General features: G+C 38.2%; 1 protein-coding gene across 6 annotated transcripts in view; it reads left to right on the plus strand.

Moving 5' to 3' along the window:
* The first annotated feature begins 280 nt into the window (after window positions 1-280).
* The window catches only part of synj1 (synaptojanin 1), a 36146-nt gene continuing 12219 nt past the window's right edge, over window positions 281-24207 (plus strand). For 2 of the 6 annotated variants that reach the window (XM_058411171.1, XM_058411172.1), the window contains exons 1-18: window positions 285-607; window positions 3537-3690; window positions 3953-4039; window positions 4401-4668; window positions 5368-5593; window positions 5702-5785; window positions 9128-9189; window positions 12292-12388; window positions 12693-12868; window positions 13055-13136; window positions 13311-13463; window positions 15493-15658; window positions 17228-17251; window positions 19698-19889; window positions 20477-20561; window positions 21249-21389; window positions 23403-23595; window positions 23729-23887. In XM_058411171.1, the coding sequence (XP_058267154.1) occupies window positions 3567-3690; window positions 3953-4039; window positions 4401-4668; window positions 5368-5593; window positions 5702-5785; window positions 9128-9189; window positions 12292-12388; window positions 12693-12868; window positions 13055-13136; window positions 13311-13463; window positions 15493-15658; window positions 17228-17251; window positions 19698-19889; window positions 20477-20561; window positions 21249-21389; window positions 23403-23595; window positions 23729-23887 (2319 nt within the window). In that variant the 5' untranslated portion in view covers window positions 285-607; window positions 3537-3566. Of the gene's footprint in view, window positions 608-3536; window positions 3691-3952; window positions 4040-4400; window positions 4669-5367; window positions 5594-5701; window positions 5786-9127; window positions 9190-12291; window positions 12389-12692; window positions 12869-13054; window positions 13137-13310; window positions 13464-15492; window positions 15659-17227; window positions 17252-19697; window positions 19890-20476; window positions 20562-21248; window positions 21390-23402; window positions 23596-23728; window positions 23888-24207 lie in introns of all 6 variants that reach the window. The other 4 variants (XM_058411173.1, XM_058411168.1, XM_058411169.1 and 1 more) reach the window with 4 other exon arrangements.

Consider the following 24207-nt stretch of genomic DNA (forward strand, 5'->3'; position numbering starts at 1 on the left):
ATTTTCAGTACGTATTGTATGTTTCTACTATACAATGTAAACAGGATCTATTATTATTATTATTGTTGTTGCTATTATTATTATTATTATTATTATTATTATTATTATTCAAAGACTCAAACCAATCACACTCACACCCAAGAGAGGTTACTGTGGGCGGAAATGACGCCATTTTAAGAGCTTTAAAAAAGTGGGAGGGGTTTATTTAGTCAGATTCCCCCGGCCATTGGTGTCGAGAATCTGGATCTTTTCACTGAGTCATATCTTTAGATTTAGTTCAGAAACGAGAGCCGACTCGTTCGGCTCAAAGCGGTTCATTTCCATTTTGTTTACACCTAGATATTTTTTTTGACCAATGGTCATTCTTCCTTGCAAGATTTTTCCTGTATTCTTACTTGAAGAGATGTTTCCGCGGTAGCCATTAGATCAAAATACATTGCCAGAGTAACAGCATTGTCCATATCCAAAAAAAAAAAACCCGGTGCCTCATGTATGTGAGTCGGCTAAAAGAAACGATTCAAAGTACCGACACTTTCCCAAACGACACCTCGTTAGTTGTCACTATCGAAGCACGATTTTGGACCGGGTGGTGACACAACATTGACAGGTAGAAGATGATCGTTACATATTTTTGTTATTGATGCAGTAACTATGAATGCTGGATCGCGAATGTGTTGTGATTTGTGTCAGTGTGGATAATCGGGGCTGACATTTTGGGGAAAAAGCGTGATCTGTTTGTGTAAATCTTGAGTAATCGTTCGAGCTGATGCTTGATGTCCAGCTGAAGGATTCAGCGGTGCGTTCTCGGGACAGATTGGCCTTATTCTCAGCTAGTTAAATCCACTGAAGGATTCCTTTTAAATGTTAGCTAGTTTTGAAGCAGCTGACTTCTCTAGATAGCCTGATTTATTTGTTCAGTGGTGGTCTAACCGGAAGATTCTATTAGCGACCAAAATAATCTCTGCTTTTTTACCGGAGATAAATAATGACAATAGAAAGCTAACTAGAGTTAAGACGCAGTGTCCGTCAATTGAAAAGACCATCCAAGACCTTGCACACAGCTAAATGTCTATGCTAAGCTAATCCCACTTCCTAACCCGCTGCTTTCTGTAGAGCTAGCCAATAGGTTAGCCCGCTAGCCATTTCTAAGGTTATTTGCTACTCTCCTCTAGCTTATTGCTAATAAAGGCTGGGACTTCATTTACGCTTTATGAGGATTTCACTGTCTTGACGGACTGTCTTTCTTTCCCGGCTTTGAAAACGGAACGCTTAGCAGATTACCTTGCTGGCAAAAGTAGCAGCTATAATATATATGTTGTAATCAGTAATCATGCTGTGAATAGGAGTACAGACGCCACTGAATATTAATGGCGATTTTTTTTTAGTGGACGTGACCAAATAAACTAAGTTTATTCAAACTGTTCCGTCACGATTCATGCTAACGTTGTCAGTTTTTAGTAATCTGATGACAGTGTGATAATGAAAATCTTCCTTACATCAGGATACTTAAAATGAAAGATGTCTGTGTTTGTGCACCTGCCGAGTCCCTGTCTGTAGAGCTGCAGTGGACATCAGGCCCAGTAAAGGGATACTGGGTTAGTTTCAGCTTAGCTACCAGCACGTACAAATATAGTTTAACATCAAAATGCTATGGTAGTAAAGTGTAAGCAGATTTATAAAAGGCAGGTTATGGTCAGTGTGTGTATGTATGTATGTATGTATGTATGTATGTATATATATATATATATATATATATATATATATATATATATATATATATATTGAGAGGGCGTATGTACTCTTTAAATATATATAAGTATGTTGATAACATTACAAGATATACACCGATCAGGCATAACATTATGACCACCAAGAGGTGACGTGAATAACACTGAATATCTCCTCATCATGGCACCTGTTAGTGGGTGGCATATATTAGGCAGCAAGTCAACATTTTGTCCTCGAAGTTGATGTGTTAGAAGCAGGAAAAATGGGCAAGTGTAAGGATTTAAGCTTTAAGTTTGACAAAGGGCCAAATTGTGATGGCTAGACAACTGGATCAGAGCATCTCCAAAACTGCAGCTATTGTGGGGTGATCCCGGTCTGCAGTGGTCAGTATCTATCAAAAGTGGCCCAGGGAAGGAACAGTGGTGAACTGACGACAGGGTCATGGGCAGCCAAGGTTCATTGATGCACATGGGGAGAGAAGGCTGGACCGTGTGATCCGATCCAATAGACGAGCTACTGTTGCTCAAATTGCTGAAGAAGTTAATGCTGGTTCTGATAGAAGGGTGTCAGAATACACAGTGCATGATGGGTCAGGGCTGTTTTGGCAGCAACACAATGTTAGGCAGGTGGTCATAATGTTATGCCTGATTGGTGTATATGTACAGATTGAGTGATGACTATGTGCTTTATAAATATATGAACAATACATTTGAAAAAGACTACAATATGGAAATACATTTGAAAAAGACTACAATATGGAAAATGGACAATGAAGAATGTGAAAATAGATTGTGTGCAGAAAAATGTGCAAAGATAATGAAAGGATTTGTCTGGATTGGGTAAATACTGTATACAATATGATAAACTTGTATATGTGCTGTACCAATAAGATGTAGATGTATGTAATATGTACAGGCATGGGAAGTGACCCTTTAATTCTTATTTTCAAGTTTTTATTTATCAAGGTATAAATACATTTATTGGAACATCACCAGTTTTAATAAACAAACTGATAAACTCAGTTGACTACATAAAACAACAGATTTCAATATGTAATCATTTTGTCTCAAAATATATTCAGAAATCAGGTGGGGAAAAGTGCATCCTGACATCTAAAGCCAAACATAATCAATTTCTTTAAGAGTCTCTCTCATTATTTTGGCCCACTCTTCTTTACAGCATTGTTTCAGTTCAAGGTCATGAGCAGCAGCACTTCTCTCTTAGGTCATGGTTAATGACCTTTGTCCTATTAGCATGATGTGGACACACCTGAGTGCTCCACATCATCAACCTGCCAAATGTTCTGCTTTTACAGAAATAGTCACACTTCTTGAATTAACGTCACGCATTTCATTAGATGACTGCGGAAGTAGTAGGAAGATTGAACATGTTATTCTGTATGTTAGTTTACTTGGGGGGAAAATTACTACATATAGAAGTTTGTTGTTATTGGTTTAATCACCTGATGTTGATTATTTGTTTAAACCAAGTTGGTCAGGACCACATAATTGTTATTTAGTATCTGTTAAATACAAATGCAGAATTAAAGGAGGGTGGATTTCCTTTTTCCCATGACTGTAAGTAGCATTGGTACAGTTCTTGACACAGGGTAGTGAGTGTGACCATTACTCTTTTGGTCGTCTGAATCAATCAATGTATCAATTATGTTCTTGCTTGTCAAAATATTTAATGAGTTGAGGATTTTGTTTAAAAGGTGTCTGAAAAATGGCTGTGTTTGAACAGGCACCAGCCATTATATTGATAAGATCTCATGCATTCCATCTCGAATGTCACTGTCTCATGAACAGGTTTGAATCCAGTTGTGTCAACCATCAGCCATGGCCTTCAGTAAAGGATATCGCGTTTATCACAAGCTGGACCCACCACCTTACAGCGTGATTGTAGAAACTAGAAGTCGTGAAGAATGCTTGATGTTCGAGTCTGGAGCTGTGGCCGTTCTGTGTAAGAGAACGTTTAAGCACAGACGCTGCATGCTGCTGTGGCAATACAGTTTGCTTTACTCTAATCTGTTCTTTCATTACAAACAGATATGCATTGAAAGCACTTGGCATTAAATCTAATCCCTTGATGAGTAATATTAACACTAATATTGAGGCTGTCATAGTGATGATTTCAAACATATCGGTATGTGTTAGTCACCTGAGACTTGCTGAGATTTATAATGGTAAAATTTCCCTGTTGTCATGTTGCTGTGCATTTTCAGCGGCTGCAGAGAAGGAAGCTGTCAAAAACACATACACCAAGATGCTGGATGCGTATGGCATTCTTGGGGTTCTTCGTCTTAACCTGGGTGAGTGAGGAGAGTCTCCTGGATACAGTGAACAGTTTTTGGGGGCGGAGTTGAACTGAAATGGTCAATTTTTATGGTCAGAGAGTGGTCATTTTTTATGAAAATATTCTTCATCTCTTTCTTCATTTTAAGGATACCAGTATATCAGTGTGCTTCATGGGCTTTTTAGATATTGCAGGCGAAATCTCAAAGACTATTTTCCATATAAAAGTTTCTAATGATGTATTATTACTTTACTGTGTTTATTACACTCTTAAATTATAAATCAGTGATGCGTAATGCAGGTGTTAGTGGTGCATATTTCCTTCCTATTGACTGCCAACAAAACTGTTTCCTTTCTGTGTTTATATAATATCATTAGGAGACTCCATGCTGCACAGCCTGGTGTTAGTGACTGGATGCAGTTCAGTAGGGAAAGTGCAGGATTCTGAAGTGTTCAGGGTCACAGCCACAGACTTCATCTCCCTGAAGAACGATCCTTCGGATGAGGACAGGATTGCAGAGGTGCGAAAGGTTCTAAACTCTGGCAACTTTTATTTTGCCTGGTCGTCCACTGGAGTGAGTATGGACCTGAGTCTGAATGCACACCGCAGGATCCGAGAAGACACTTCAGACAATCGCTTCTTCTGGTGAGTTCACAGCAGCTTTCAGGACTGAAAATAAAGCTTTCCTTAAAGTCTAGCTGTGGTAAGAATATCCCCAGTGCATCGGCTTAAATAGTACAGAGAATGCTGTGACAATATTGAAATGGTTTCCTGGGTGTGGTTTGTATTTGCATGTTCTGCTAGATTACTTGGCAGAAGCAGTTTCCACCACTCCTTTGCAGATAAAGTCCAGTGTCTCTTTTAAAAGTTTTAACACTAGTATCACTCAGAAATGACCATTTAGAGATGATGATGCCTTGCTATTTGATTTTTCATGCCCCATCTTGCCCACATACTTATCTTCAGTATGAATAGCCTGTACACAGCCTGTTCCCTATAATTCTTTTCCTTTTTTTTTTTTTTTTAAACACCAACCTAAAGTAAACTTGCTGACATCAGAATATCACTTCCTGGCTTACAGGCCACTGCATGAGAAAATTGTTTCAAAGTCACATGCATAGCCTGTACACTTAACACATTCCTGCTCACTAACTTAATCTCCTTGTTTCATTAAACATTTTCTTCATTAAATCAAAAGATATATGATCTTTATTTTTTTAAATTAATGCTAGAAAAACAATACAGTAGGCCTTTTGGAGGGTCATTGGTCATTTATGTGTATAAATGAGTCATTGCATTTATGTGTATAAATGAGTCATTGCATATTTTGCTGGATTAAATCAGGAATCAATCCCTTCATCTGCATCTGAAGCATTATGGTGTGAACTGTGATGACTGGCTGTTGAGGCTGATGTGTGGTGGAGTGGAGATCCGCACCATCTACGCTGGTCATAAGCAGGCCAAAGCCTGTGTTATCTCTCGCCTCAGCTCTGAGAGGGCAGGTACACGCTTCAATGTGCGCGGCACCAATGATGATGGCCAGGTGGCCAACTTTGTGGAGACCGAGCAGGTGGGTTGTTTCAAGTTTGTAGTTTTTTATTTTTCTTATTATAAAGTCAATATTGTGAGTCTGTATATTCATTTATAATTCTGTACAAATTGTATGTGTTGCACACAGGTGATTTTCCTTGACGACACAGTCTCTTCTTTCATTCAAATCCGTGGATCTGTACCCTTGTTCTGGGAGCAGCCAGGCATACAGGTAAGTGCATGGACATGTTACATGGCTCTAGTTTGGCGTGTCATGTTCCACTAGAAATGGCATTGCAGGGTAATCATCTACTGCTGAATGTGTTCAGTAAAGGTCACTGAGTCAGCACACCTGCAGTAGCAGCTGCTGACCACCTTGTTCATGTTGTTGGAATAATTCTGTCCAGGGAATTTTGTCACATCTGAATCAAAGCCGTCATTCAGGCACAATCAGGAAGGACACAAAACACAAACTGGTATTTGCGAGGCTTAGTTCCGCATCTGATTTGGTGTATGGTCTTTTTTTTTTTTTTTAAAGCTGTCACATTGTGCAATGTCAGTGGTTTTTATGAAAAAAAAAAAGCTCCTTATAATTAGACCAAGCATTCATGTGAAAGCATCCAGATAGGGCTAAATTTACTAGGCATCCTAACTGAAAATGTTACACAACACAAAGCAGCTCACAAAATGCCTTCCCACTGACATTAAACAGAGGTCAGGCTTTACATGTGCCATTTCAGTGGGATTTGGGGAGGCCAGCATTTTCTTCTGCTTTTCTTTTGCTTCATGCTGACTACGGTGTTTGAAATAGCAAACGTATTGAAGCAAGGTTCTTCTGATGTGCTTTTCAAAGAGTAACCTGAGATGCTTTGAATGTGGCTGCTAAGATAGCGTTAAATATTTATAGCACAGAGAAGACAAGTTTACAAGTAGGTTGTAGTCCTGGTATAGTCCTGCTAAATGACAATGGGAAATTAACACCCAGTCCATACCAGTCCCTGTATTCACTGAATACAGAATACACTTGGTAATAGTAGTCCTATGATGATCTCACTGTAATATAATACAGACACATACAGAATTATTGGCACCTATCATGAAAATGAAGTACAACACTTCACTGAGTTTTGAGATTTAACATATGGGGATATTGTACAATTTTGTTTTCATCTAAGTTATATATTTTTTCTTTTTTAGCCTCCTCTGAAGAAAATAAAAATATTGAGCCTTGCAATTTAATTACAGATCATTTACCCTCAAATAAATTTGCTTTTTTTTCTGTATCACTCCTGGTTTAAAGCATTTTTACTGCTTGCTTATTTATTTATTTATTTATATATATATATCCATTTATATTATACTGTATAGACTATGAATAATTTGTGTGGGGTATTTTTTGTTAGATGTTTTTTAGTATTATTTTGTCAGTAACTTTGATCCTGAAGATTAAGAACTTTTTTTTTCCCAAGGATGACCATTTATTTGCATTTTACACATATTCTCTAGGAGTGATAATAAAGGAGGCGGAAAATATAAAGGTTTTTCTGGTTTATATTTTGCTTTTGCTTTAATGAAAAGTGAATAGAGTGTAGTTATTTGAGATCATTCTTTTGAAAGCTGCCAATAATTCTAAAGTTGACTGTGAGACTGATAATGGACACGACCATGTCCTGTGTTATTATTTGTGTGTTAAACCTGCTGCATGATGCCAGCATACCTTTGGGCTATGGCATGTTAGTCAAGACTGTGTGGGTGTTTATCCTTTATACATGGACAAGTTCCTTACAGATATCACTAGTGTGTATTGTATAGTGCTTATGTCAGGAGAAAAATCAACCCCTGAACACAGCTAGTGTCCATTAAGAATGGTGGTCCTGGAGATAATTCCTCTGGTCAGAGGTTAGTGTTTGGGTCCATTTAGAGAATGTGTTATGAAGTGGCATTAAGTTGTTTACAGTAGTAGAGAGGAACCAGTGATGACAGTGTGTAGTGGGATGTGAACTGTCATAATTACTCTCGCATTCACTCACACACACACACACACACACACACACACACACACGCCCTGTTCCGTCTCCACAGTGACGGTTAGTAGAGGATTCAGTTTCAGCTGTATGTCCTACAGCTATTCATGGTATTCTTAGATACGTATTGCAAACTTTTTGCAGGCAGCTACTTCTTTAATAGTAAAACAAATTCCACAGAGCTTGTCGCTGTTTATTCCCTGGGCATTATTTAAATGTTTTGCCTAATGTTTTGTTTATTATCTATACTTGCTCTGAACTTTCCACCAGCTGAAAACATTAGATTCACGTTAATGTTCTTGTATATCTCTATTTGTTTGTATATATTGTTTGTTTAATGTTTATGTGAAAGTGGATTGTGATTTCTATCACTTTAACTAAATACTAAATCTACTTTTATCCTCTTGTTTTTGGTGGGGAAATAAATAAAAGGTGCATTTCTTCAACCTAGGTACATATTACTATTAGCAAACTGTTAATTGACTATTAGCAAACTTCATGTACTTATTATAGATATAATTTGGGCACCTACATTACATTGTCCAAATTGCACAATTTAGATTAATGTATTTCTTAAAGCGTATAACTTCTCGGACTTATTTTTATTGAAACTAAAACAAAGTGTTCCCTGGCAGAAACACGAACCCATGCACAGTGCTGTTATTTCTTTGTTAAACATCCATTTCACACACCCTCATTTAATTAATTCCGTACATCAATGCATTTTGTCTAATGAATTATTATTTGCACTTTTACACTATATATCTAATCTTCTAATTCTACAAGAGTTATCCTGATGTAGCTTGAGGAAGGTAGGAAAGTAATGATTTAATATTAAATGTGAGTTCACACCAGTGTTGCACTTGTAATGTTTTGAATAACTGGAACACAAAAGAGTATAGGCTGCTGAGAGGATGTCAGCAATGCTCAGCTCTCGGAGTCTGACATGTATGTGTAATCCTGCAGTGTTTACTGTGATGTAGATGTTGGTTAGTTATGATGTTACGCAGTCAGGTGTGCAGCTTTTAACCGGTCACAGTAACAGTAGCAGTGTGGGTGCTGCTGAAGGTTCTCATATGTCTTTGCTGTGTAAGCAAATGTGACAATGCAGTAGATTTAAGGAAAACAATAATTAGAAGCAGGGAGCTGTTTTTAAAGATTTAATATCATGGACTTTTGTTTTGGGTGTGTGATCATTGTTTCTCTGAAGCGTTTTGGGAAGAGAAGCAGTTTTGACCTTTTGTAAACGGGAAATCAAATAAAGGCGTGTAGTGTGCAGGGTGGTTTACATTATCATATGTGCTTTGTCTCTCTTGGCATTTTAAGGTTGACAAATAGCAAGCTGGTGAAATGGGGATTGTGTGTCTTTCACTTTGTGTGGAAAAATTTCCACAGAGGCAAATTCAGCCAGCCGATGCAAGCTTTGTATAGCTTTTGGACCGACGTTCTTTTGGTGCTGTTGTTCTTCTCTTCTTTTACTGTGTTTTTATTCTTCCTTATTAACATATCATGTGTGATATGCATCTTTATCTGCTTCCTCCGATCTAAAGGTTGGTTCCCACCGAGTCAAGCTGTCCCGTGGATTTGAGGCCAACGCCCCAGCTTTTGAAAGGTAATTAACACACGCTGCTCCCTGCTGGAGCACTGCAGCACAGTCACTCAATGACATCACTGTGATGTTGATGTCGATGTGAAATGAAATGAAGGAATGCATCTTACAGGATTTTCCCCCAGTGAAGAGAAGCATAGCTTTGGGCTATAACTTATACTGTCAGTCAAAGTTTTTTTTGAACTCCATACATTTGAAGTTTTTTGTTGAAAAAATTTACATGTATATGAGCCATCCTGCCCTGATGCCCGATGACACCTGAGCACAGGCTCCCCGTGACCCGAGTATAGATCGCATAAGCAGTACAGACAATGAAATGAATTGTATGTGAGCCAAACCATTTTTAATTACTAACTGTTTTGTGAATTTAGAAATGTTGATACATATTTTATTTGAGCAATGTAGATCTAATCTAAACAGAAGTTGCCCTTTCTTAATAAACCTCAGCAGCAATGACTCTGTCAACCGGGTCACTGGTTGTCCTTCTTTAGTCCATTTTTGGTAGTTACCAACCACTGCATACTGGGCTACACCCCACAATACCTGCTGTTTTGGACTCCAGTATGCAACCAAGCTCCAAGCTAATAGCAATAATCCAGCCCATCCGATGGTCTTCCAGGCCCAGTTTTCACAGCTATATGAGGCCAGACCAAGTCACATCCGCCCGTTCGGTCTCCGTATAAGACCACACCTAGGAAACTTAAACACTGATCTGTCCAACCTAACGCAGACAAACCAGTGTCCTATCCCGCCCTGGAAACTAAGACAACCAAAGATCCTTAAAGCCTTCAGCCACAGACAAATGTCACAAACCCATCCAACTGAATACCAAGAACAATTCTCAAACCTAAAGTACAGATTCCTTCTCCATACCTTTATTTATACAGATGGATCAAAAGCAAACGGGTGTCTCAGCAGCAATAGTAGCAGGACGACACCAGCAAGGCCTCGGCATCCCAGGATCGTGCTCAATCTTTACAGCTGAAGGCCCGTGCTGTACTTCTAGCACTGGAATACATAGAAAATACTAAACCAAAACGCTCACTTATCCTCACCGACTCCAGATCATGCCTCCTGGCACTGGAATCCATAAAGACAGATCATCCCATCATTGTCAGCATCTTAGATAAACTAAACCTTTTAAGGGGCCAGAATCTGAACACCACGTTTTGATGGATCCCAGATCAAATGGGCGTTTCTGGAAATGAACAAGCAGACAACGCTGCAAGCAGAGCTCTTAATGAAGAACTAACCAGATGCCAAATCCCTACCTCAGATTTCAGACCTATACTGACTTCTTATACCACAAATAAGTGGCAAGCGGAATGGGACAACTACCCCCACAACAAATTACACGAAATTAACCCTACTATCCACAGGAGACCAATCCCTCACTTTTCAAGTAGACTTGACCAAACAGTATACACAAGGTGCCGCATTGGCCAAACGAGACTCACCCATGGCCACCTGCTAAAAAGGGAAGAACCACCACTATGTCAAACCTGCAAAATACCTTGATCAATAAAACACATTCTACTCCACTGCCCTGCCCTGAGCACTATAGGGCAGAAATTTTATTCAGAAGACACTTTAGAAAATATCTTCAAGAGAGCTTCACCATACAAGATTTTGAACTTCTTAACAAACATAAACCTCAAAAAACTTATATAAACTCTTCTTGCTATCTTAAATATCAACGTAACCCTATCTATTGGATATCACCTTATATTTTAACTACATTCAAACTTTTGCCACAATATAGCTATTGAAGCTAACATGTCATTAAAAAATCAATAAAAAAAAAAAAAAAACCTGTTGTTTTGGAGATTCTCTCATTTTGGCCCTCATGAGAATCGCTCAGATTCTTACATTTGCTCGTTTTTACTGCTTCCTTTACTGCAGTTGCACCCAGATAATTGATGTTGTTCATAGTGGTTTTAATGTTATGGCTGATTGGAATATGTTTTACTTAAAATCTTATCTATATCGTTAACGCCTTAAGTTCTGTAAACATTATTTTATTGATTATTTTATTTGATTAAATTGTAATAAAACATAAGACTCTCTAGGTGTTCACAAACTTTGCAGCCGTAGCCATAAAAACCACTCTGTAATTTTCTCCCTTTAATAGCTAAGGGTTTACGGTTGTAGTATGGAATCTAAAGGCTGATCAGTTTTGTTTGGCAGAATATGATTAAAGTTAAAGAAATTCACTAGGCCTCATGCTTTTTTTCCTCCCTGCACAGACCATCCAAAAGAAGGAATAGTTTGTCCTCTACTTTCACATACACAGCTTGACACGTTTTTCTGATCTCCTGAGTGCTGAGCTCGACAGGCTTGAAATGAGACGCAGACACATCGTCCTTCCATACTACTCTGCAATATCACTTAAGTAGTGTTGTAAATGATATAGTATGTACTATACACCCCTCTACTGCATATTCTATTCAATTTCAAATTAATTTGGGTTTAATTGTATGGACATTGTCTCAAAGCAGCTTTACAGAAATACAAAATTCAGAATAAAAATTGCAAAGCTTAAAATATATTTATATTTGTCCGTTATTTAGTGTATGAGTTTTAGAAGGATCGTATCATTTCAAATGGAACACAGTTTTTGTTTGTTTGTCTTGTTTTGGTTTATTTTTGTGGCTAACTGGAAGAATAAGCCATTTCCCGGTTGGTGGCAAATGCGATACCACTGGCTTTACTAGAATATGGATTTTTTTTTAGAAATAATAAATCACAATTTGGGCTAATTTAAAACACATTTGTAAAAGCTGGAAAGCCCTGCACCTTTTCCACTACAGCTGAATGCATGAAGTGTCCAACATGAACTGACGTGCATGTGGACATGCTAATAAGACTGTTTGTACTACACATTGCCATAGAATAGTGCAATCACACCTTTTATTTATTTTACCTCAGCTATTTATTTTTTGGTGTGTAGAACAATACACTCATATTTCCCACCTAATTTCCGAATTATGTATATTTACATAATATTTGTATATTTGTCTCTATATGTTCCACTTGTGTTATGTACCTAGTTGTGCATACTGTAGAAATAAATGTTAAATTGTTCTGGTCATCTCGCGTCTGCAGGCATTTCACAGCACTGAGGCGGCTCTATGGTAAGCAGTTGATCATTAACCTGCTGGGGATGAAGGAGGGGGAGCACATGCTCAGCAAAGCATTCCAGGTTAGTTATTGCTTTTCCTGAATTACTCTCCTGATACTGTAAATAAATTGTAGTTCATTTTATTTATGTAGCACTTGTTGCAATGGCCATAGTCTCATGCAGCTTTACGTAAATCCAAATGGAGACTCTACTAATTATATAGTATAGTATTATACAGTAGTATAATTTCTATATCAGTTCAAATATTTACCTGTAATCTAACTCACATTAAAGCATTTGCTACTATTTGTGTGTTTATAGTTTTGTGTTTTGAATTGTATTTGTGTACATTTTGGATAACACATGACCATGTGGGTCCATACAGAGTCACCTGAAAGCATCAGAGCATGCAAACGCTGTGAAGATGGTCAATTTTGACTACCACCAAATGGTGAAGGGAGGAAAGACAGAGAAACTCTTGTCTGTGCTGAAACCACAGATCAGCAAGTTCCTGGATGAATGTGGCTTCTTCTGTTACTCTGCTGAAACTGGGATTGAAAAGTAGGTCTAGTTTAAAGGATTTTCACACGCTCTTTAATCCAAGACCAGATTTTGATATTTTAGATATTGTTTGGAATTACAATTTGGCAAAATTTATTTTCAGCTGTGCAAAATGTATGTATGTATTTATTTATTTATTTATTTATTTATTTATTTATTTATTTATTTTGTCTCTCTTATCTCTAGATGTCAGGCTGGAACTATTCGAGTCAACTGTTTGGACTGTCTGGACAGGACCAATAGTGTCCAAGCCTTCTTTTCTCTTGAGGTTTTTTTACTGACCAATCCATTATTTACTGACCAATACTGACGAAGCAATTACTTCTTGCCTTAAATTATTAATATTCATGGCTTATCTGTGATGTGGAAATGTCAAAGCTGTGAACTCACTAGTTAGTTTCAGTATGTACATTACATCCTTCCCCCCCTATCTTTTGCTCAGATGTTGCCCAACCAGCTGGAGGCCATGGGTCTTACAGAGAAGCCCCAGCTGGTGGCACGCTTTCAGGAGGTCTTCCGCACCATGTGGTCAGTCAATGGAGACTCAATCAGCAAGATCTATGCTGGCACAGGTGCTCTAGATGGCAAGGCTAAGGTACATAACTTTAGATTAAACTGAGCAATTTAAAAAGTTTCTTTTAATTAAGATACACTATATTGCCAAACGTTTTGGGACACTCCTCCAAATCATTGAATTCAGGTGTTGGGCTTGGCCCCTTAGTTCCATTGAAAGGAACTCATATTTATCCCAAAGGTGTTCTATCAGGTTGAGGTCAGGACTCTGTGCAGGCCAGTCAAGTTCCTCCACACCAAACTCACTCATCCATGTCTTTATGGATCTTGCTTTGTGCACTGGTGTGCAGTCATGTTGGAACAGGAAGGGGTCATCCCCAAACTGTTCCCACAAAGTTGGGAGCACGAAATTGTCCAAAATGTCTTGGTATGCTGAAGCATTAAGAGTTCCTTTCACTGGAACTAAAGGGCCAAGCCCAACCCCTGAAAAACAACACCTGAATTCAATGATTTGACTTTTGGCAACGTAGTGTACAAGGAACTTCCACTCACATTCAGTTCTTTACTAAAAGTCCCTGATGTAAGCTTCAATCATGTGTCCTCTTTTACACAACTGTGGACCTTTTGTCTGTCTCTTAAATCTTGTATGTGTGCTATTGTCCTCTGCTTTCCTCTGGAAACTTATCCACCTGACTGGTAAGTTTACAAGCCAGCCATGTGGCCCATATGTCTTTCTACTGTGTTCTTGTGTCTGAATCTTTGTGTGTCTAGTGTATTGTTCACAAAGAATCTTAACTTTCCACTTCTGTAAGTGTCCCTAAAACTCTTCTCCTTTAAACTTAAAGAAACTGATGGAAGAAGCATTTACTACGGCATGCCAAAGTTAAGATAGAGAGGGGGGATCTTTTTTGAATTAATATTGACAGGAATAGGCTGACTACATACTGTGCTGTAAACTCCTTTAGAGATATAATGCAGAAGGCATGATATTAAAAACGTAATAAAAAAGAACTGAAACTGTTGTTCACACATTGGGTAAATGTTCCATGGAGACACTATGGTGCACAGTTAAAGACTAGATTTGTATTTTACTGTAATTTAGGTAGAATATTGGTTTGCTCAGTCCTTATGAAACAAAATAAACCATAGTTTGTTGTTGGCTTTGTAACAATCCTTTTATAAAAGTATTTAACATGATTTAGATTTTTTCCTTTGTCAATTAAATAATCAGACAATTAAACCAAAAAAGAAATAAATAGAACAAATAATATAAGTAAATTGGATTATGCAGTGGATATTTTTTTTCATTTATTAGTTTATTGTGATGACCTCAGTCACGGTTCGCATTCAGTTATAAGAAATGGCATCAGATGTAGCATATGATAACATTAACAGCAGTGCAGATTGCATTTGTTGTTGCATTTAAAATGAAACTGGTGCACAACTGCAATTTTCAGTATGTCAGTGTTTTCAGGATTTTTGAGTTTTTCTGTGATTGTTGCAGCCACAAATGACCCACATCTGCAGAAAATCTGCAATAATTTTGAAAAAAATGTAAGAATATCGTGGACTTTTTCCTCTTTTGCAATTAAATATATCAAACACAAAAGCTGACAGCAGCAGTTTTGGACATGTCATGATTGCAACTAAACAGTAGTCCAGAAGACTGTATATATTTTTACAGCTTTAAAGCCTGTTTTTATTGTTAAAATAAGATTTGCAAATTAATCCTAATCTATAAAAGGCTTTTTTTTTAGTATTAACATGTTAATGCTAATAAAATATTTATAATCTTTAGAAATTTATAATCTTTAGAAAAGAAAAGGAGCAAGATAGTGACAGATGAAGCATTTCTAGTCAGATTGTCTGATTTAGTTTCCATCTCAAGAGACAGTGCAGTTCTTTCGTCTTTAAGCATCATAAACGTTGCATCATAAAATTTATCATAAGTCAGCTGTTCTTGTGTACTTGATCCATGCACTCTATGTACTACTTTAAATTTCTGCCTTCGTGATATTTTACTTGGATCTACGTGTCTGTATGAAGTCTTCATATGAGCCGGGTGCTTATCATGGGGTTTTCTCTGTGTTTGTCCTTGCGGTGTTGTGCAGGGTGGAAAGCTAAAAGACGGCGCCCGCTCAGTCACTAGGACCATCCAGAACAACTTTTTTGACAGTTCAAAGCAAGAAGCTATCGATATTCTGAGGCTGGGCAGCACCCTTAACAGTGACCTGGCTGATAAAGCTAGAGCTCTCCTCACCACCAGCAGCCTGTATGGTATGTAAATGGCATGTTAACAATGCAGTTGAGCAACTTATTTTTTGTTTGTTTATCAGAAGGGCAACACTTTCCTTGCAACTACTGTGTAGTGCAATGCTCCGTTCACGCATACAGCAACTAAACAACCAAAGACCTTTAATTTTCATTGTGACTTCTGGTGACATGAGTGACTGCGACCGTTTGTGATTAGATGTGGGCGTGTCCAGCAACACGACAAAGTTGAGGATTGTTGAACTTTATGCAAAAATGGGGCGATTACCAATCAGAGTGAAGACAGCAGAGCTCATGTGATGCGTGGCAAAGAGCACACTCTGCTTCTCCTTCATCTCATAAAATGTGATGCATTGCTATATGTATATATACATTATTCACAGACCAAGCATAACCTTATAACCACCTGCCTAATATTAGTGTTGGTCCCCCTTTTGCGGCCAAAACAGCCCTTACCAGTCATGCACTGTGTATTCTGATACCTTTTTATCAGAACCAGCATAAACTTCTACAGCAATTTGAGCAACAGTAACTTGTCTGTTGGATCAGCCGGCCTTCACTCCCCACGTGCATCAATGAGCCCGTGACCCTGTCGCTGGTTCACCACTGTTCCTTCCTTGGACCACTTTTGATAGATACTGACAGACCGGGAACACCTCCACAAGAGCTGCAGTTTTGGAGATGCTCTGATCCAGACATCTAGCCATCACAATTTGGCCCTTGTCAAACTCACTTAAATCCCATTTTTCCTGCTTCTAACACATCAACTTTGAGGACACAATGTTCACTTGCTGCCTAATATATCCCACCCACTAACGGCTGCCATGATGAGGAGATCATCAATCTTATTCACTTCACCTATCAGTGCTCATAATGTTATGCTTGATCGGTGTATAATTATATACATTCCCCCAGAATGTTTCATTTTAGTGCCAGAAAATTTGATTTGCACCACCCACTGATAAACGTCATTACTATGGTAACCAGTAGTAGGAACACCTACTGACGACTTCATAGAACAGCGACTGGATACAGATGTAGTATAAATATTAAAACCACACCTGCAGATACTTGATGATATTTGGTAAAAGTTGACTCTGCATTGTTTTGTACCACAGTACTCTTGAATTACAGATAATGAACATCAACGGGATTTCAGAATTCATATCACAGGTCTATATTGTTTCTGTAGTTACAGCTCATTCACAGTAATTGTATAGCAGACATTCCACATAATCTAAGACTTATAATAAATGGATTTTACCAGAAAATAATATTAATATAGTAATATTAGATCAGATCATGGCACTGTTTACTTACCTATTGCAACACCTCTCGTCTTGTTCATACTGTAAATGATATGCAGCTCAGGATATTAATAACAATGACATGTTTGGGAATGTAGTGCTTCATGTTGTCTTGCTAATCTTACTCTTCCAGCTGCCCAAATTGTGAGATTAGCACTGTGTTATCTGCCTTGCTGGCTAACTGCTAACTGTGCTGCTTGTGTCCCTGTTTTCTCTCTCTCTCTCTCTCTCTCTCTCTCTCTCTCTCTCTCTCTGCTTACATGGTTAGTCTCTGAGCCCATTTTACAATCAGGTACAGTATAAAAGTTTGCGTAGCTCAGCCATAACTGTCAATGATTCCTCATTTTATGAGTTTCATTGTTTTGTGTGTTTGTTTAGCATTAGCTTGCTGAATTGCCTGCTTGCCTAATATTTTTCTCCTGATTTATTTATTTATTTATTTTAAAAAACCTCTTTTCAGTTCTGTTGATTGACATTGTCTGACTATACCTGATGTAGGATGTGTGCAAAATGTCTGGTGAAGTGTAAATAAGCGTTATTAATGCAGTATTACAAATGACAGTGATTTGGGACCATACGAAAAACAATTTTACTGAGCTGACCTCATCTTACCCTACCTTATAGGGAAACATTTCAGTGAGTACTTGGATTATTTTAGCTTGGATTCTAAAACCTGAAGAGTCTTTATTTTCAGAATGTGGATGGATGGATGAGATGGATTGGATGGATGGGATGAGATGGATGGATGGAAGGAGGGATGAGATGGATGGGATGGATGCATAGATGGGATGGAATCGGATAGATTGATAGATTTGGATAGCTTTAGAATTAAGCCCTGATATGCTCCTCATAGACCATGACACTTACACTAATGGTAATACTAATGCATACTCATCAGAGACATTTAATAGATACTAAAACAGCAAGTTGGTGAACTTGCATTAAATAAACACAAACTTGTATTAAAACCAGTTGTATATCCATTTCCCAGCTAGAGGTTCTGCACATATCTGTGAATATACATATCTTGTATCTTATCACAATTATAACATTGTGAAACATTATTCCACTCTGTACAGCCATATGAAAATATCCTCATATCCTCATATCCTCATATTCTCATATCCTCCACCTATTTACACTTGGATATATACACTACTCACAAAAAGTTAAGGATATTTGGCTTTTGGGTGAAATTTATGGAAAATGTAAAAAGTTCACACTACAGTGATATTATATCATGAAAGTAGGGCATTTAAGTAGAAGCATGCAATGGTGATTTCCTCATCTCAAACAATTTATTGAAACAAAAGCCAACAACAGTGGTGGATATAACACAACAAAAAATGTCAATGTCTCAATAATTTGTCATGTGCCCTTGACAATCAGTTAACACAATGACGTCTCATGCTGTTCATGAGTCGTCTTATTGTCTGCTGAGTCATGGCATTCCACTATTCTTGAAGGGCGGCCCTCAGGTCATTGAGGTTCTGGGGTGCAGGGTTACTAGCCTCTACACGGCGACTCAGCTGATCCTATAGGTTTTCTATGGGATTCAGGTCTGGAGAAAGTGCAGGCCACTCCATTTGAGGAACCCCAGCCTCCAGGAGCTATTCCCTAATGATGTGACTTTGATGAGCTGGAGCATTGTTGTCCGTGAAGATGAAATTAGGCCTGTGTTGTTCATGCAGGGGCACAATGACTGGATTAATGATGTTATTCAGGTAGTATTGGCTTGTCACTGTACCATTCACAAGATGTAGGGCAGTTCTGTATTGAGTAGACACGCCTACCCAGACTGTAACACCACCACAACAGTGGCTGATGCATAGCGCTCTCCTTGACATCTCAAACATTGTTGGCGGCCTTCATTTCTGCTCAACGTGAATCGACTTTCATCAGAGAATAGCACCGAGGCCCACTGGTCCCTCGTCCAGTGTAAATGCTCCCTGGCCCGACGCCTGTGCCTGGTGGTGTGGTCAGGTACCCTTGCAGGTTGTCTAGCATGCAGACCACGCTGATGTAAACGGTTTCGTGACACTTGGGTGCCTCTCACCTCCCTTAAATGTGCCTGGAGTTGAGTGGCATTCATCATCCGGTTCCGCAGGGCACTGTTCACAATGAAGCGGTCATCAATGTGGGATGTGGCCAAAGGACGTCCACTTCTATGCTTTTCTGTGACTCTTCCAATCTCTCTGTATCTCTGTCGCAACCTGCTGATGACACTCTGACACTCTAAGCTCAGTGGCCACTTCCCTCTGAGAACATCCTGTTTGAAGCCTCACAATGGCGAGGTACTGTTGATCAATTGTTAGGTGTCGTCTTGGTCTCATGAACAGCATGATGAAGAGGACTGTTTAAATACCAATTCTAACTGAACCAGAAAATTGATTGGTCGATTCATGGATCAAACACCAGTAGTGAATTTTGCCGTTAAGCACCTTGTTAGAGAACAGCAAGTTATGCAAAAAGTATTGAAACACTGAACAGTTGGAAATGTGCATTCAAAAGTGTAGAGAAGGTCACATTGAGTTCACCTGTAAAGGTTATAGTGCATTTTAGGTGCATCCTGAAATTTCACCCGAAAGCCGAATATCCTTAACTTTTTGAGTAGTGTATGTTTAATAACCCTATTTTCCCATTTATTTCATGTCATTTCTCTTATGTTTGAGATGCAGTGACTTCATAAGAGTTTCAGGAGTTTATTTAACTACTTTGCTGATCTTTTTGGCTTTTAGCATCTCCCAGAGTGCTGCTGGGAATGTGTCAGAACCACAACAAATACACACGGCCTAAAAAGATCCGTGTGTGTGTCGGGACATGGAACGTCAATGGGGGCAAGCAGTTCCGTAGCATCGCGTTTCGGAATCAGACCCTCAATGACTGGCTGCTAGACGCACCAAAAAAAGCAGGTCACCCTGAATTTCAAGGTGAGCCCACTACACTAAAGACACTTCTTTATTATTGAAGGAGAAGTTCACTTCCAGAACAAAAATTTATAAATAATTTCCTCACCCCCTTGTCATCCAAGATGTTCATGTCTTTCTATCTTCAGTCATAAAGAAATTATGTTTTTTGAGGAAAACATTTCAGGATTTTTCTCCATATTTTACTAAGAGCCCAGGAAGAAGGCTCTTAGAATACAGTTTTTTATTTTTCTAAGAAAATGACAGGTCATTTCTCTAGATAAGACCCTTCTTCCTCGGCTGGGATGGTTTAGAGCTCTTTGGAGCTGCATTTAAACTGCATTATGGAAGTTCAAACTCACAGGCACCATTGAAGTCCACTATATGGAGAAAAATCCTGAAATCTTTTCCTCAAAAAACATCATTTCTTTACGACTGAAGATAAAAAGACATGAACATCTTGGATGACCAGGGGGTGAGGAAATTATTTGTAGATTTTTGTTCTGGAAGTGAACTTCTCCCTTCTCCATTAGCTATGATTTATGAATTCTCAGCTTGCATGTTAACTGTGTATAGTGCTGAAATTTCTGACTGATTACTTTATATCTCAGACAGTAGATCCCAGCCTGCAGACATCTTTGCCATTGGCTTTGAGGAAATGGTGGAGCTGAATGCTGGCAACATAGTCAGTGCAAGGTACAAAACCCACAATCCTTTCATTTAAATGGCTATTGGTGCTATTTAAAACAGTTTATATATATATATATATATATATATATATATATATATATATATATATATATATATATATATATATATATATATATATATATAATATATTTATAAATATATATAATTATATATATATAATATATATATATATAAACTGTTTTAAATAGCACCAATAGCCATTACATTAAGAAGGCATCACTTCTCCTCCCAGGCTTGCCCTGAGTAGCTTCTGGCAGCAAACAGAGAAAGAGTTAATTTTCATCAGTGCAGCTCAAATCAAATAACGGCAACAAAACACAACTTAAAATGTTTTAATAACTATTTTGCTTTTGGGTTGTTACGACCGCCATCTTCCTACTTGTTTCATCAGCTGCTTCTCCAAGAACGATTTAAAGAGATATTCGACATTAAAATATTAGCCGATTCACCCAACCGTACCAACAAATAAAACTGTTGTCTCTGTGTCTGCTCTTCTGAGGTTCCTGCACATCACATACTCTTGGAGTGCAGAGACTGCATCACTTTTACTAAAACACATCTGAGAAATCTTTATCTTTTTAATAAAGGTCTAGTAACCTTTATAAACTGAATGTCAAGTATGGTGACATTTTCGGGTGAAATATCACTAAATAGGATTCTTTTTCTGTACAGCACCACCAATCAGAAGCTGTGGGCAGCAGAGCTGCAGAAGAACATCTCACGGGATCATAAATATGTGCTGCTGGCCTCAGAGCAGCTGGTGGGAGTCTGTCTCTTTATCTTCATTCGGCCCCAGCATGCTGCTTTCATCAGGTATACCCAACTGGTCTTCGCTTCATAATTTTATTATAGACTCTAACAATCGAGAAGGTCATGTTGCCAGAACAATTATATAAACATATTCTGGTAATGGATACTGTGTTCCTACTTGTAGCCACACCCACTGGTTATTTCATCAGGTAAACCTACCACTTTGTAACATTTTATAATTATACAGTTACCGACTCTAGTCTGTCCTATACACAATCTACAAAATCCTCTACCCTGTTTGCCACCGGAAAGGACTCACTATGACCAATGCTCATCAGATATTATTTAAGAGGTTTTTCCATCCCATAGAAGAATGGGTAAAAGGAGAGGAGGCAGTGCTAGCCCATTGTATAAGATGTCTTATAACTGATTGTATAAATAACAACCGTTAGTATAAATAATAGCTTAGTTGTATAAATGATGTAAAAGTGAGCGGGCCTTGATAAGTGCGTTTGCAAAAAAAAATGTAAAAGTAAAAAAAGACAATCTGCAATCGATGACTATAGATTTATAAATTTCTCCGATACAAAATGAGATAAAATACCCAGTGACTGTAGATACATGTAAGTGTATCTTAATCAGGAATATTAATGTAATACTTTATGCAATAACAGTGATTTATTGGTTGAGATTCTGTTTTTTCTGGTTTGTTTCCTGATATGAGTGTTTTTTATGATAATCACTGAACGTTTTGAGTGTAAAAATGATGTACAACACCATATCTCAGCCCAGACAGACACCGGTGGTAGCTTTTGGGCAAACAAAAATGTTTAAAATGCATTACTCTGCACCACCACAATTTTGAGTCAAAGCCAAGGCACACTGACCACTGGCTTGTTGTGGCCTTAAACCTTTGTAAACTTACTTTCACCTGATGCTGATTTTTTCCTTTTCATTTGTGACCAGTGTACTGTATCTCAACATTGTTTAGAGATATTTGAAGAGTTTTCTGGCATTTTTTTTCATTTGTTTTCACATTATACAGAATAGAAAAACACAAATAACTAACCCCCATCCTCCAAACACCAGACATAGACAATATATATAGTCAAACTTCCTTAAAGAAAAATAAAAAGCAGTAAGTAATCATATATACTACAAGGTCCCCTTTTACACTGCCAAGTTGTCTGCTTCAAGAAAGATTATGAAAGGCTGCCAGATATTATAATGGACCCTCTGATTGTATGTCTAATTTTCTCCAACTTAAGATGGCCCATGGCTCTCCTTATCCAGTGATTATGTGCTGGTGGAATAGGCTCCTTCCATTTAAACATCATCAGCCAACATGTTAATTTCTCTTTTGTTGAGAATGGTGTTTTCCTGGGCCACACCAAACAATGCAATAAAATGGGATGGTTTTACTACCTGTCCAAATACCCCAGAAAAGGTCTCAAAAATATTAATCCAGAACATGTAAATCCTTTGACATGTCCAAAACATGTGCAGCAGAGTGGTGAAAGCCTGCCTACATCAATCACATGTGGGGTCTATGTCAGCCTTAATCCTAGAAAGTATGACCTTAGACCAGTGCAGATGTTGAACAATTATGAATTGTATTACAGCAGGTCTAAGGCATATGGATGACGAGAAAATTCCATATATTATTTTGTGCCAAATTTCCTCTTACATTGGTTCATCTAACTCTAGCTCCCATTTATTTTTAAGTAGGTCTCACACATGCTGAATAGTTCATAAATCCTGCTTTTTTTGAAGAGGCAAAGTTTCCATCAATATAAAGATCAGACCACACCCTCTGTAGCCCAATCCTCAAAAGCCTCATCCATCATTGATCGGACGAACATACTTTTTTTGCAGTTGGTACAGCCTGTAATAAATTCTTAAGGGAAAGATCCCATGTAATCTGGTTCCAGATTTTAATTGACTGTATAAAAACTGGATTAGAAGTTAAGCTAGTCACTGGTCACCATATAAGCAGGACTTTTCTACTGTTTATGGTTGGCACTGAAGATGTAATGCAATTCTGTAATAATAGGAATTCTTCTCCTTCTTGAACAGAGATGTTGCTGTAGACACTGTCAAGACCGGGATGGGTGGCGCCACAGGGAACAAAGGGGGTGTGGCTATCCGCATGCTCTTCCACACCACCAGTATCTGCTTTGTGTGCTCACATTTCGCTGCCGGCCAATCACAGGTCAAGGAGCGAAATGACGACTACAGTGAGATCACTCGCAGGCTGTCGTTCCCTATGGTAACTATTCGTGTATTTTGCTTCTAACCTCAGTCCAAGCAGACAAACCACATTTAGATAAAAATTATTGAACCTTAGATTACCACAGTTTATCTAAAACTTATGTCTCTCGTTTTTCCGTCTTTGTGCACAGGGTCGACTGCTCTACTCCCATGATTACGTGTTCTGGTGTGGGGACTTTAACTATCGCATCAGCTTGCCAAATGAGGAGGTAAAAGATCTGATCAGGCAGCAGAACTGGGATGCTCTCATCGCTGGGGACCAGCTTGTGGAACAGAAGAATGCAGGCAATGTAATAAAGAATTCATGTATAATGTTAAATGTTAATTATTTTTTTTTATTATCCTTATTTTTACAGCTATACCGAATTATCAGTCTCAGTGTTTTCACTTCAGAGCTCCAGGGTCCCTGGCTCAATACTAGCTTAGGTTACTGTTTGTATAGTTTTTTATGCTCTCCCCATGTTTCCTCCAGTTTCTCTGGTTAAATTGGGCTTAGATGTAAAAAAAAAATCAAAAAATCTGTTTGTGTGTGTATCCACCACACACTTAGTGTTACCAGGATAGGCTCTAGATCAGCTATGTTAAGATAAATGTGTGAATAATAAAACCT

This window comes from Hemibagrus wyckioides, linkage group LG16, assembly GCF_019097595.1.
Source record: "Hemibagrus wyckioides isolate EC202008001 linkage group LG16, SWU_Hwy_1.0, whole genome shotgun sequence".
In the NCBI taxonomy this organism is placed as follows: Eukaryota; Metazoa; Chordata; class Actinopteri; order Siluriformes; family Bagridae; genus Hemibagrus; species Hemibagrus wyckioides.